This window comes from Bubalus kerabau, chromosome 3 (genome assembly GCF_029407905.1).
Source record: "Bubalus kerabau isolate K-KA32 ecotype Philippines breed swamp buffalo chromosome 3, PCC_UOA_SB_1v2, whole genome shotgun sequence".
In the NCBI taxonomy this organism is placed as follows: domain Eukaryota; kingdom Metazoa; phylum Chordata; class Mammalia; order Artiodactyla; family Bovidae; genus Bubalus; species Bubalus kerabau.
Genome location: NC_073626.1, coordinates 71,252,688 through 71,267,630, shown reverse-complemented (window position 1 = coordinate 71,267,630; position 14,943 = coordinate 71,252,688). Strand labels below are relative to the sequence as shown.

The 14,943-nt window shown below is 38.0% G+C and overlaps 1 protein-coding gene across 7 annotated transcripts in view; it reads right to left on the bottom strand.

The window, feature by feature from the left end:
• The window catches only part of SESTD1 (SEC14 and spectrin domain containing 1), a 152,082-nt gene that overhangs the window by 85,858 nt on the left and 51,281 nt on the right, over positions 1-14,943 (bottom strand). For all 7 annotated transcript variants that reach the window (XM_055572066.1, XM_055572072.1, XM_055572071.1 and 4 more), the window contains exons 3-4: positions 12,772-12,880; positions 1,054-1,144 (exon numbers count right to left, since the gene is read on the bottom strand). In XM_055572066.1, coding sequence (XP_055428041.1) covers positions 1,054-1,144; positions 12,772-12,880 — 200 coding nt within the window. The remainder of the gene's footprint in view (positions 1-1,053; positions 1,145-12,771; positions 12,881-14,943) is intronic.

Below are 14,943 nucleotides of genomic sequence, written 5' to 3'. Positions count from 1 at the left end.
ATAATTGTTATATCTTCTTCTTGGATTGATCCTTTGATCATTATGTAGTGACCATCTTTGTCCCAGGTCATTTAAAATTCTTGATCTTTCTTTCAATATCACTGATACTTAATTGAATATTCACCTTCCATGTAACAGCCAACATACCTTCCCCAAACTAGCCTGCCTTCAGCTCCTTTTACTGTATTCACTTAATTTTTGAGCTATCACTAAATCAGCCAGGAACGCCCTTTTCACTTTCTTTATTTTAAATTAGATAATCTCTTTAACTCACTTAACTTGAGCTTTCTATACAAGCCCTTCTAAGGAAACCCAGGTATATGAGAGCAATCTGTCCCCTTTTACTCACTCAATTGTTGTATTTTTCTCAATATCCTCAATACTCTCATAATAAATCAACAAATAACTACTAGGAACCTACTACATGCAAGGGATTACAGAAACATTCTGTGAGGAACACAAGGAAGTATAAGCAAAAGACTAGGACCCACCCAGACCAGGGATTCTGTAGCCACAGCTGTTTATGAAATGCTTGTCTGTGAGCTGCTGAAGTCCCCAAGGACACAGCTACAGTTGAGTACATTTCTTCTAGATTAGAAACAGATATGACTATCACGAACCCTGATGATTCTTGGAGGAAAGAGGGAAACAGAAGGGAGAAACCTATCAGAATTCTCAGCTTAGACTTACCCAGTCCTATTCCCTCCTTGAGGTGGGATAATGCAAATACTGCAGCATGCAAGAGCGCCCAGATGAGTCTGATAACCTCTGCCCTCACATTTTGAAACTCACTGGCTTCAATGCTTAAATTACTTAAACATATTATTTTTGGTAATTTACTTATCTTTAGAATAGGGCCGAAATTTATTTTACTACTCAAGCAAAACCTATAAAGATAAAATCTGAACAATTCAACACTGATCTGTGCATTTCAGAACAAAGTCACTGCTTAGAATCTTGGGCAAAGTCCAATAAATGAAATGCATTTGCCACTATCATCTAATCTGTTGCTGTAAAATAAAACTGTTTCCTGATAGCCAAAAATAAAATTACCTGTAGCATTAAGACTACTGTTTTCACCACATTCCACTGGGATTTTCTGCCATCCACAATCACGGTAAATCCTCTAGCCTTACACTTCTCACTGAAACAAAACAAAATTACAGAATATATTAAAATAAGCTTCCTATTTTATTCTTCAAAATCCTAAATAAAGCTTACACTGAGTCATACATGGCACAGCATTAATTTCACTTGATTTGGTTTGCATGGTCAACACAATTCTTCAGGGTGTCCTTTCAGTTTTCTCAAGCAATTTACTTTTCTCACTTCAGGAAACATCAGCAATTTATAAGCTAATCTGGTGAGAAAATTACTCTAAAAGCATGTAAATTCAACATCTTAATATGAGAAAAAAACCGAACCAACATTCAAATAGCCTCGCTGGCCTCTCAACCTCCTCATCTGTAAAATGGGATCACGGTGATAGGTAACTGATGCCTGCCAAGTGTGGATGTACTTCTTATCTCTCCTTCCTGCCAAGAGTATAAGGTTGCGAAGTGATATTTCAAAATCAGGTAGAAAATAAAGTAAGCTATTATTAAACCTTTAAAAAGAAGAAACATTACTTTGGCAACAAAGGTCCATCTAGTCAAAGCTATGGTTTTTCCAGGAGTCATGTATGGATGTGAGAGTTGGATCATAAGGAAACCTGAGCGCCGAGAATTGATGCTTTTGAACTGTGGTGTTGGAGAAGACTCTTGAGAGTCCCTTGGACTGCAAGGAGATCAAACCAGTCAATCCTAAAGGAAATCAACCCCGAATAGTCATTGAAAGGACTGATGCTAAAGCTCCAATACTTTGGCCACCTGATGCGAAGAACTGACTCACTGGAAAAGACCCGATGCTGAGAAAGATTGAAGGCAGGAGGAGAAGGGGATGACAGAGGATGAGATGACTGGATGGCATCATTGACTCAATGGACACGAGTTTGAGCAAGCTCCAGGAATTGCTGAAGGACATGGAAGCCTGGCGTGCTGCAGTCCATGGAGATGCAAAGAGTCGGACATGACTGAGCTACTGAACTGAACTGATAATTAAACCATTGGAAATGAGGTTCTTGTGTTCTTTGGGAGAAACTTAAAGAGGTGAAAATTTGGTGTATATAATAATTCAAAGCTCGAATACACTATATCGGACCTACCTCTGTTCTTACTTTTGCCTCTTAGTCGTTGACCAGAAAATCTTGAGTGCTGGGAAATGTGTTATTGCTATATATCATACTGAATTATTCAAGTACCAACTAAACACCTCCCAGGAGCCTGCCCTAGTAAAATGCAACAACTACATGGAAAAACTCTATCATAAGTGGAAAACTATATAGCTTTATTATTATTACTATTTGTTTTACTATAAAATCAGCTTAATGCAAGGATCTCAACTGCCCTCCCTCTAATATAGTGGAAGAAACTGCAGATTTGCCTAGCAGAACAAGGATTTGGTAGTGAAATTTCTCCCCACTCAAAGTTATCCCAATTGCCTACATTACAGAAAAGGTTAATAGGCCTCTCCTGAGATTTAAATCCAACAGTCCATGGAATTTTACTAATTCTCTTTACTCTCTCCAAGCACTCATACTAACCTCTATAGGATTACTGGAGAAGTGATATCCAATTCTACTGAGAAACAGTAAGATCACAGGAATGAGGACAATATTGCTAAAGACCCAGAAGAAGAACAGGTGCTTCAGTAAGTGGGGACAGAAGCTGAGCTTTCAAAGAGAAGAGAGAAATGTTCAAGAGGTGAGGCAAATGCAAACACATGTCCATACAAAACAGTTGCCCACAGATGTTCATAGCAGTACAATTCATAAGAACCAAAATCCAAAACAACTCAAATCTTCAAAAACTGATGAATGGAAAAACAAAATGTTTTTGCTTACTCCATTCAATAGAGTATTATTCAATCATAAAAAGAAATGAAGTGCTGATATGTACTACAACATGGATAAACCTTGAAAACATTATGCTAAGTGAAAAGAAAGCCAGACCAAAAGTCCATATATTGGATGATTCCATTTATATGAAATTTCCAGAATGGGTAAATCCATAGAGACAGAAAGCAGATTAGTGGGTACCAAGGGCTGGGAGGAGGGGAGAACGGGATGAGGAGTGACTGCCAATGGGTACAGGTTTTCTTTTGGGGTTGATGGCAATGTTCTAGTAGTAGAGTGATGGTTATGCAATCCTGTGAAAATAACAAAAAACCACTGAAATAAACACTTTAAAAAAGTGATAGGTATGTGACTTGGATTTTGCATTATAAAATAAAAGATCCACTAACCACTCTTGAAGGGTGGGGGAAAGGGAATACAATGATCACTTTCATATTGGCAACATAAAGCCTTGCTGGGGAAGCAACTCTGATTATCTAATTGCTAGCTGTGGGAGGAAGCAAGGCCAGGCAGGAAGCAAGACCACTGTGACTGAGGGGGGATACAAGCGTTAGAAGGACCAGCCTAACAGAGTAACTGTCAGCAAGGGGTCACCAGAGGAGTGGCAGGGACTCTACCAGTGCAGAATGGAAGTTTGCAAGAAGGGGAGCTAAAGACATGTGGAGCTTCCCAGTGAAGGGCCTTCCCTGGTTGGGACTGGAGCCAAGAAAAATGTGTCATCCTCATGATTTGGCACTTTCCTGTCACTGGCATCTGTATCTCTGAGGCACAGGTTGCACAATCAATTTGTTGAACAAGCAAGTTTTATACAAACACATTTATATTTCAAAGCACAATAAATTAATCTGTATACTAAGACAAAGTAATGAAGCTTGCAAATACCATCTGTAGGAACTTAAGGGCATAAAATACTCTAGATTTATCTTTTAGAGTACTTAAAAACAGCCTTAATCATAATTTTCTCACATTTTACAAGATAAAGAAAATACACACAATGCAAAGATACTACATATTTGAAAACTGCAAGACCAACTGGTACTACAAACTACTTGAAAGGAATTCTTTTTTTTTTTAAATTTCAACCCTACAAGTGGACTGATAGTTTCAACTGTGTTTAATGAGAATATACTTAGATTTAGAAGTACATTATGTCCCTTACAAATGGTGTATTGGAGTAGCTGAAGTGCTGTATTAGTAAATTCCTATACTGCTATTAACATGTTCATAGTTTTAAGACCAATATACAAAAAAAAAATCTATTAAGACCCTACCTTGTTGTTCATACTCCATTAGAGCCTTTCAAGGGTCTGGTGGCTGAATTAAAACAGCTTTTAAAAGAGAAGTGGCTCCTTAACTAGTTCATTCACTTTGGAAAGAAAGAGACTATCAGTGGATTTTCTGGGGTCAGTATTCTGTAGCTCTTTACTAATTTCTTTGATTACAACCAAGGGCTCCTTTTTTTCCCACTCAAAGAGCTCTGCTTATACTTCCACCTTGGCACTAATTTCACTTATGCTTTTCTTATAATTGCTTGTTTATAATTCATCTTCATTGGATAACATGCTTCCAGAAAGCAAGGATATTATTGTCTTACTGACATCTGGCAAGCTTCCAGCTCAATGCTTTAAATACAGAGGGCCCCTAAAAATGTCAGAAGCCACACACACCACTCCTTGGTGAGAACATAACAATGGTTCTTTCTCATCAGGCCCTCTAAGGTCTGACTCCAGCCCCTCTGGACGTTCTCCCCGAACTCTGACCCTCTCTCAAACTGCTCCACCCACACAACCCTCCTTACTGACCCCACAACACACTGAGCCTGCTATGCCTCAGTGTCCTTCTTTCCACTTACTGCTCCTTCTGACTTAAACAGTCTTTCTTAAATGCTCTTTCATCAGCTATCTATATAGCCTGGCCCTCACTTCACTCATCTCTGGTAAAATGTTATCTTTTGTACAATATTGCCACACACTCCTCCCCACTCCATCCCTCCCTCAACTCTGTTCATGCTCTGTTCCCCAGTACTTATGGACAGCCAATGTACTGTGAATAATAGTCATTTCATCATTCGCATAAAGGCTCATACACGCAAGGACTGGGCCTCTGTTCACCCATTACCTCAGCATCTAGAAAGATGAGGAACTCATTACAGGATCTCATGTATTTACTGAGTGACTGAAGACTTATGAGCTTAATTTCTGTGTGACTCTTGACAAGTCATTCATTAAACCCTTGTATGATGAAGCTTTTTTCTGTAATATAAATGAGTTTTTCTACAATTAGGAAGAATAGACCTGAAATTCAATTTCAAAAAAAAACAAAACAAAACTTGAGAGAAACAGAAAGGTAACTTCTATAAATGGTGACTCTACAGAATTAGATTAATCTGGGCAATTACTTGGCAGCATTTCTATAGAGAGGACTTAGGTATGGGTAAAGTGTTAGTCTAGATGATAGAAGATGTTGGTCTAGATCACTGTTAAGGTACCTTCCAATCTTGACATTCCATGATTCTATAACTGGATGACCAACAATTTCCCTGTGAGCTAGAAAAATGCTATGATTTTAAATGTAGCTTGAATACATGGTTGAAAGAAAATGTTAAAACAAAAAAGATCTGAAAGATTTCCATTATGTTCCACTAGGTTCACCACAGTTATCTTTATATGTCAACTCTAAGTTGTAATAGATGCAGGCTAAATGTAAACCATTATTAGAGTTTTCAATCGCAATGGCATTGTGATTATAACAGAGGTGAATACAACAGTGACTAGAAACACAGGCTTTACTTAGGCCACCAGGTCCAAATCCTAATTTGCTACAGGTTCTTGATCAAGATACTTAAATTCCACACACTTTCTAAGCCTCAGTTCCCTTATATGTAAGACAGGGCAAGCCAAGGAAAACAGTGATCGTCTAATAGGGCTGTTATGAGAATTAAATGACTTACTGTTATCTATTATTTCTTTAAGTACAGAATATTGTTTTCACATATGTATCCCAATCATCCATAAGTAAACTAATGCATTTTATCATCCATAAGTAAATCCTCAGGTCCATTTCAAATTTAGTGTTCTCAAAGGAAAGCAAGATGAGCCTAGACAGAGTTGTTTCCAACAAAATGGCTTCTACTAAGCTGCAACTTCTACATGTTTGATTTTTCCAACAAAACGTAAGATGCTGTGAGAATGCTCTGTCAGCCTGAGTACAAAGACCTCTGAAGAAAGTGAAGTAGTCAGATAAGAGCAGAAACCCACATCCACTGGCTATGGATCACTAACTATGAGGTACTGCACAGAGCTATGAAAAAACACAGAAGACAGTTTCTCCCATTAAGAAGCTTAAGATCATTTAGAAAGATGAAAAGGTGGGGAGCAAGTATTGTAATTAGTGTCCAATCTCTGTTCACTGACATTACCTTTTTAATGTTACAAGGGAAGCAACATACGCCTTTGAAATTTTTTAAAATATAAGACAAATAAATGGAAAATTTCAAGAATTATCACCAAACACATTATGATTGAATGCCTAAAGAGTCAGAGACAGCAAGTGCTGTAAGTCTGAAGAAATGCTGGCAGATTCTGGGAAACACCTATATAAGCAGCTAATGAAAATTAACACAAAGGAAACGGAGCAAGAGGAATATAAGCAAAGGAATCTCATCAATTTGGGAAAATTTCTTAATTTCTCTGCCCTCAATTTTTTCATGTATGAAATAGAAATAATATCATTATGTTGAAGACTGAGTTAATGCAAGTGCTATAAAAGTGTCTTGCATGACAAATAAGCACTGAAGAAACAGGAACTGAAAGGGTGGGTTAAACCACACAAAGTCTTGGCAGAGCAGCTGACAAGACTGAAAGACCCTCATTGAGAGTGCAGTCATCGTCTTTTTTGTCTTCACAAAGCATGGTGAACAATGTCTGCACTTTGTATCAACAAAATAAACAGACTATTGCATTAAAGTTCATTGTGTGAAAGAGGAGGTCTAGAAAACTGAGAAGGATGACAGAACTGTTGTTTTGGCGAAATTAATTTTGCTCTTGTATACAAATGGGGGAGAGACTGGAGATAAGAGAAATTAGCCTGCATCCTGCTGTACTAGCCCAGCCTGACACCTAAGCCATCCCTTGACGTGAACTTAAGCATAAGGGAACAGAAAAGACAACACATTTAAAAATTCATGGCAAAGAAAGGAAATGCTAACTTAGCTCTCATATTTTAAAATGGGACAATATAAGTTTTCAATACACAGTCATTGAACGAATGAAATTAATCTTTAAAAAGCACTCATCAACAGCATAAAGCATGTCCGGACCACTTAACTACAGTAGGTCAACACAATTATACTTCATGTGCCGGAAGTGCTTTTGCTAAGGAGGAAAGGAAGGCATTGGCTCAAACTTTCTTAGAAGCATGCCCCATAAAAAACAGAAATAGAGAAGAGCCATCCAAGGCACACTTGCAGACTATACTGAGCTTTCTAAAGTCTAAGACAAACCAATGACCAATCAGTGTTACCTACATATTCAAGTTATCTTCTAAGTGCTCTGTAAGGGGCCACTGCAGTAGAAGTGGAGTCTGAGAAGGCAGGGATGAGCAGAAAAGGTTGTGAGCCTCAGCTTCTAACTCTTTCGTAAATTTAGATTCTCTGTAAGATCTTCTTTGAATAAAAATGCCCAAAGATATTTTTTCATTCTGAATGCATAGAATATACAGCCCATAGAATTCTGGCAATTGTGAAACTACCTATATGGGATTCAAATTATAATTTCACTATTCTAAGTAAGAACTACCCAGCTGTTATAGCTCCTTTCATGATGTATTTTGGGTAGTTTCCATGACTTCATTCTGGTTGGTTCCTTCAGTATCCGTATAAGAAACACCTAAAGTATCCAAATCATTTTTATTGGCATTGTGGACATGGGGATAAAGAAAACATAACTTTGCAATCTAATAACTAACTGATTAAACAGTGAACTCTATGACATCAAGTAGAAGTGAATAGGAAAAACTGTTTAAAAGGGCTCCTCACAAAGACAACAGTAACAAAAAGTGGCTGAGAAACACTGATATATATTTTTGTCACACGTTTCTAAAACATGTGCATGCGTGCTCAGTGGCTTTGTCATGTCCCGACTCTCTGTGACCCCATGGACTGTAGCCCTCCAGGCTCCTCTGTCTATGGAATTTTCTAGTCAAGAATACGGGGTGGGTTGCCATTTCCTCCTCCAGGAGATCTTTCCCAGCCAGGGACTGAACCTAGGTCTCCTGTATTACAGGTGGATTGTTTATCACTAAGTCACCTGGGAAACCCTTTTAGAGAACAGGCAGTCTCAATATCTATTATCATACTTTGTGTAATAGTACTGAAAAAAATTTCATTTTATATTTTGAAAGTAAACATGCTTCTGATGTAAAATTTTGAAATATAAAAAGAAATAAAATAAAGCTAATCTCTGTATTTACTTTTTTAATGAAAAGATTTGCAAATTAATTTATATGTCTTGTCTTTACCTCCATAAGGGAATCTTGAATTTGATTATGCTTTCTGAATCATGGATTCAATTTCTGATCATGTTGTTTATTTTTAAAATGTACAGCAATTGCTGGAAAAACAAATAAAAAACTCCATTTATCTCTCCTAAAACTTAGCACTCAGGTTGGTCCAACGGTTTCAGTCTATATTATTTTTCATTAAAAATCCTTTCTAGAAAATGGGGCAATAATAGTTAGTCTTGAACTTCACACAGACCTGAACATAAACTTATATTCAGGTCATGACTGTGTGCTCAGTCGCTAGGTTGTGTTCAACTCTTAGCAAGCCTGTGGACTGAAGCCTGACAGGCTCCTCTATCCATGAATTTTCTAGGCAAGAACACTAGAGTAGGTTGCCACGGCCTCCTCCAGGGGGATCTTCCCAACCCAGGGATCAATCCACATCTCCTGTGTCTCCTACACTAGCAGGTGGATTCTTTATCACCACGCCACCTGGGAAGTCAATGATTAACCTGAACCTCTCCTTTCTTCTCAGCCCCTCTGATCAAGAGTCTGGAACAAAAAAAACAAGCTTAGGGCCAAACTGTGTGTGACAAAGAATCAGGAAATGTTCTCATTTTCAACGGTGCTGGGTTACCCATTTGAAATAGGTAGGTATCACACCCTGCCCCTGGTCGTTAAAATAAGCATAAAATATGGATAAGGGCTTCCCTTGTGGCTCAGCTGGTAAAGAATCTGCCTGCAATGCAGGAAACCTGGGTTCAGTCCCTGGCTTGGGAAGATCCCCTGGAGAAGGGAAAGGTTACCCACTCCAGTATTCTGGCCTAGAGAATTCCATAGACTGCATAGTCATGGGGTCACAAGAAGTTGGACACAACTGAGCGACTTTAACTTTCATAGATAAGAAACTGAATAGTTCCTTTCCATTTTTAAATAACTTTTAGTAATATTCAAAATGCTAACATTTTCACTGCAAAGACAGACTCCTTTTGGACATCTCCTATAAAGAAGAGGCCACATTAGCTAATTACATTGCTGAAGCTGTCTGGAGACATCAGCAATCGAAAGGAGCTAAACTTTAACAGCAGGGGCTTGGAGAAACAAGCAAGTCACACACATAAAAATGCAGATATACTAAAAAAAGGAAAACTCTTCTAGCCCGAGGCTGAGCCTGATCTGATAGGGTAAACTTAAAAACAGTTCTGGGATGGAAAGAGGGATGGATCAACACATAGACACGTGATAAAGTATCACAACACTGGGTGCAGGCTTCTGAGTGATGGGCGTAATGACGTTTACTGCACAGTTCCTTCAACTTTTCGGTATATTTGAAACTTCTCATAACACAACTTAAAAGTAGTTTTGAATAGTAGGCATTCTGAAGGAGAAGAACCACTTTTTAGGATTACACCTAATAAATTATTCTTCAGGCTTGCAAAGAAGACCTCAAAAACACTTGAGCTCACTAATGAAAACACTTGAGCTCACTAATGAAATAGCAAGTACTGATTAAAGTTGCCAACTACGTTTTTTAAAAGCCAAAGTTATAGGAGGTTGGTCCAGAAAAGCAGAAGGCTAAAAATTCAGAGCCATTTGCAAATACTTGAGAAGGTCAAAATTTAGAACAATTATCAAAAATAAAGTATCCAGATCTCTATTTTGTCTTGCTAAATTAAATTCTTTCACCTTATTTCAACTTATATTTTCTCTGTTAGCTGGCAGGTGTATGTATGCAGAAACTGATTCATAATTTACACTGCAATAGTATTATACGTGGGCTTCTCAGGTAGAGCTAGTGGTAAAGAACCCATCTGCCAATTCAAGAGACTAAGAGACACGGGTTTGATCCCTGGGTCAGAAAGATGCCCTGGAGGAGGGCAGGGCAACCCATTCCAATATTCTTGCCTGGAGAATCACATAGACAGAGAAGCCTGGCAGGCTACGATCTATAGGGTCACAAAGAGTTGGACACAACTAAAGGGCCTCAGCATGCACAGTATTATATGTATTGTTGTTTAGTTTCAAAGTCATGCCCGACTCTATGTGACCCCATGAATAGTAGGCTGCCAGGCTCCTCTGTCTATGGGATTTCCCAGGCAAGAATACTGGAATGGGTTGCTATTTCCTTCTCCAGGGGATCTTCTCGACCCAGGGATCAAACCTGGGTGTCTTGCACTGGCAGGTGGATTCTTGACCGCTGAGCCACCATACCTATACAAGAATGAAAGACAGAAAGAGAATGTTTTAATAGTGTAGGCTATTTTGCCCTCTACTGTACTTCTTGTTTGCACACCCAGAGTGAACAGACAGGAGACATGAGTGAAACCGCTGGTCCCTTAGCCTCAGTTACCCAGTGCCTCGTATAGTATGAGCATCCTGGGAGGCTGAGTGTGATCCTAGTATATACCAGCATGCACATTCTTATCACAGACCTAATCACAAGCCAACTGTGTCTTCTGGAACTTAGTCTCCATGACATGTTCCAATGCTGGAAGAAAACCTAGCATGTTCACAAAATAATATTTCATCTAAGTCTCTAATTCTTCCTTAGGCATTTTTCAAGGGTGATTTTGACTATCAGTAATTTTTGCATTACATTCTATACTTTAGAACCTCACCTCAGGTAAGATGCAACTACACTGTATTCTATTCATTTGAAGTATGAAGATCTCTGGCTTGCTGTCAGGAACTGCGGATTCTAACCCCAGCTCTACTGCTAATTGACTGTGTAATCCTGGGCAAGTAACTAACTTCTGAGTCTCAATCCCCTCAACTGGAAAAATAAGGCAGTTGGTTCAGATGGTCTCTAAGTTCCCTCAACATTTTTAACCACCTATGAAACCATAAAATTTTTTTTTTGATAATGTGCCAGTTATATGTTTAACCAGTGTTGTTTACCTAAAAAGCAGTTCACAATCTAATGAAGAATAATACAAATTAGCAGTCAGCAGCTCAGAGAATTAGCAAGGTTATTTAGTACTAATCCATTGTGAGGTCTGATAACTTTCCTTTCCAGAAAGCAAAAACAAAAAAATTGAAAGTTTTTACCTGGAGACCTCTGTTCCTCTAATACTGAAAAAACATTCAGCAATAGAATCATTACATTATAGACCAATATTGGAAGCAGATGGGATTAAAGTCAGCTGTTCTAAAACACAATTTTAACCTTGTATTCTGCAAAGTGGTTTAAAATTAAATAATTTATTATGTCAATAATTCAAGTACAGGAAAAAGATATAAAGAATTGTCTGCTCTGACTAAAATGTTTAAAATGCATCTGAAGCTTACCAGCATTATTTAAGAGATAACTTTGTTCCTTTTACCACCTCTACATTCTACAAACACACATAAAAAATCTGCCCTCATTACTGCAATGGTTTGCAACTCTGACTGCATATAAGAATTGTCTGAGAAACTTAAAAGAATTTTTTTTCTGATAAGCAGGATTCCCAGGAACAACTGGATCAGACTCTCTGGAGGTGGATGCTCAGGCATAAAAATTTTGAAAAAAATCTCCAGATGAGTCTAATGTGCAGTCCGACTTCAGCCCCCAAATATCACATGTGGGAAGGGAAGCTGGAGAGGGGTGTGTCTGTTGCTGCTGTTGTGACGGGCAGGCTCGAGCATATACAAAGGGTTAACGTTTGTCTTCACCCAAGAAATATAAAAATTAAAAATCCAACCTCTTTGGATTAAAATATAAACATTTTTGCATTTTAAAAAAAACGTTTTAAACTCAAAACAGCCTTCATCCAATATATTAAAAAACAGATATATTTATATCTATATAGTTATATCTAAAGAAAGTGAAAGTGAAGTCGCTCAGTCATGTCTGACACTTTGCAACCCCATGTCCATGGGATTCTCCAGGTAAGAATACTGGAGTGGGTTGCCACTGCCTTCTCCAGAGGATCTTCCCGACACAGGGATCAAACTCAGCTCTCCTGCACTGCAGGCAGACTCTACTGTCTGAGCCACCAGAGGCTCAGTTATATCTAAACGGCTTCCTAAATACAAGATTCACTTCTCTAAGTTTTCTCAAATTACATGGTATATAGACAGATGCTCAATCTCGTATTCCTTAAAAGGTAACAGCACATACATTTTAGAAATCTGTTATCATTCCGTGCACCAGGAATATAAAATGTCTTTATTTCATCTGCTATGGCATTATACAGTACTGATTCTCGTGTTTTGACTATAATTTCACTGATAATAAAAGCAAATAAGACAACAAACTACAGTTTAACAATGGCAGGAATCATTAGTAAGTAAATGAAAACATACTGAATTTTAAGAAAAAACACCTTTAGAGTCACCTTGGAATGCTGAGTAGGTAGTCTAAGGTGACACTCAGCTCATCCATATTTGTCTGTTCTAGGCATAATGGAATTGTCAGAATGAGGCCACTTCGTCTGTCCTTTCCTCCTATTAAAGAAAAAAAACATGTAAATTTAACATGTAAGAGATACTGAAGCACTAAATGAATAATATATACTTGAGTTCAAAGTTACAAAAACAATTTCAAGGTTAAGACATAAGTAAAAAACTATATAATGGCTGTTTATTTTATATGTTATAAATGCTTATAGTAGTGCAGTAAAATTGTACAAAATTTAGAAAAAAATAAGAGGAAAAAAATTCACCCATGAAGTCTTAACTTAAACATAGCAATTACCATTTTGTTTAATTTCTTCCATTCAGTGTACTCCTGACTGTAATCAATTCATCAAACACCTATTGTGTGCCCAGCACAGTAAGCATTTACAAGTAAAACAAAATAAATTTCTAATCAATCTAGGAAGAAAAACTTTAAGTCATAAGAAATAATAGTATGAAATATGACAGCTTGCTGGGCTGTGCTGTACAAAATATAAAATATTATAAATAGGGATTTAGAAATTGGAGAACATAAGAGCCATAATAAATGTATAAAGGTACATAGAAAAGTTAAAAAAGTTAAGAAAAATGGACAGAATTTATAAACCTAGCCAAAAGAGCATTCTGTGACAAGGAATAATCTGAGGTAACTCACAAAGGTCATATAGGATTCTCTGTTCATGAGGCAATAAAGGGAAAGCACTGTCCAGCTGAGAAGAGTGTACGGGACCTGCTTACAGAAGCCTAAAAGCCAGGAAGTGGAGTGTATGTGCATTTCATAGACGTTCACGTCCTCATTGATTTCCATAAACATGAAAACATAACTAGTACTTTATATATACATAGCTTCTTTCAAAGCTCCCCACATGACTGGTTTTCACACTCAAGTCCATCTTTTAACCCAACTGACATTTATGACAATTTTAGAAATGTAAAAGCCAGTAAATACTAAAGGAAACAATTTCATATGATCTCTTTCACTAAAAACTGAAAGAAGTGAAATGAAAAAAAAAAAAACAACAAAAAAATGATTCCTATGAATAAAGTGTAGTGTTAGTCACTGAGTCATGTCTGACCCCGTGTCTTTGCATGTCTTTGCAACCCCATGGACTATAGTCTGCCAGGCTCCTCTGACCATGGAATTCTCCAGCAGGAATACTGGAGTGGGCTGCCATTTCCTTCTCCATCCTATGAATAACATGGATACCATTTACGAAGTACAAACCATAAATGATCTTTTATCAGGTTAACCATATAAATTACTGATATTCAAGTACTTTGTTTAATCTCAATAAACAGCAATTTCAAACGGTTAACTTAATAGATAATCAATAGTGCCTTACTGCAAATGTTTTTTTTGTTTAGAATATGTTTTTTGTTTAGTTTTTTTCTTTTCTTTTTTTTTTTAAAAGAACTGCACCCATAGTTTTCAAACTGTATTCCCTGAAGGACTTTGTTGGTTTGAAAAGTTTTTATCTATTATTCAAAAAGCTTGAATATTACTGACTGAAATAATTAACAGTCAGTAGCAATGGCACCCCACTCCAGTACTCTTGCCTGGAAAATCCCATGGATGGAGGAGCCTGGTAGGCTGCAGTCCATGGGGTCGTGAAGAGTCGGACACAACTGAGCAACTTCACTTTCACTTTTCGCTTTCCTGCATTGGAGAAGGAAATGGCAACCCACTCCAGTACTCTTGCCTGGAAAATCCCATGGACGGAGGAGCCCGGTGGGCTGCAGTCCATGGGGTCGCTAAGAGTCAGACACGACTGAGCGACTTCACTTTCACTTTTCACTTCCATGCCTTGGAGAAGGAAATGGCAACCCACTCCAGTGTTCTTGCCTGGAGAATCCCAGGGATGGGGGAGCCTGATGGGCTGCTGTCTATGGGGTCGCAGAGTCGGACACAACTGAAGTGACTTAGCAGCAGCAGCAGAGAAAGTCAGGAAAGAGGTACTGGGTTCAGAAAAGTTTCATCTGCTCCTCAAAAACCGCTAAGCTTTATCCCTGCATTAAACCAAATCTGCAAAAAGGTTCATATCTGAAGTGCAGCACTCTAAACCACTGTGAAATTGCCTGCAGATGACAGGTCTAACATTTAGCACTACATT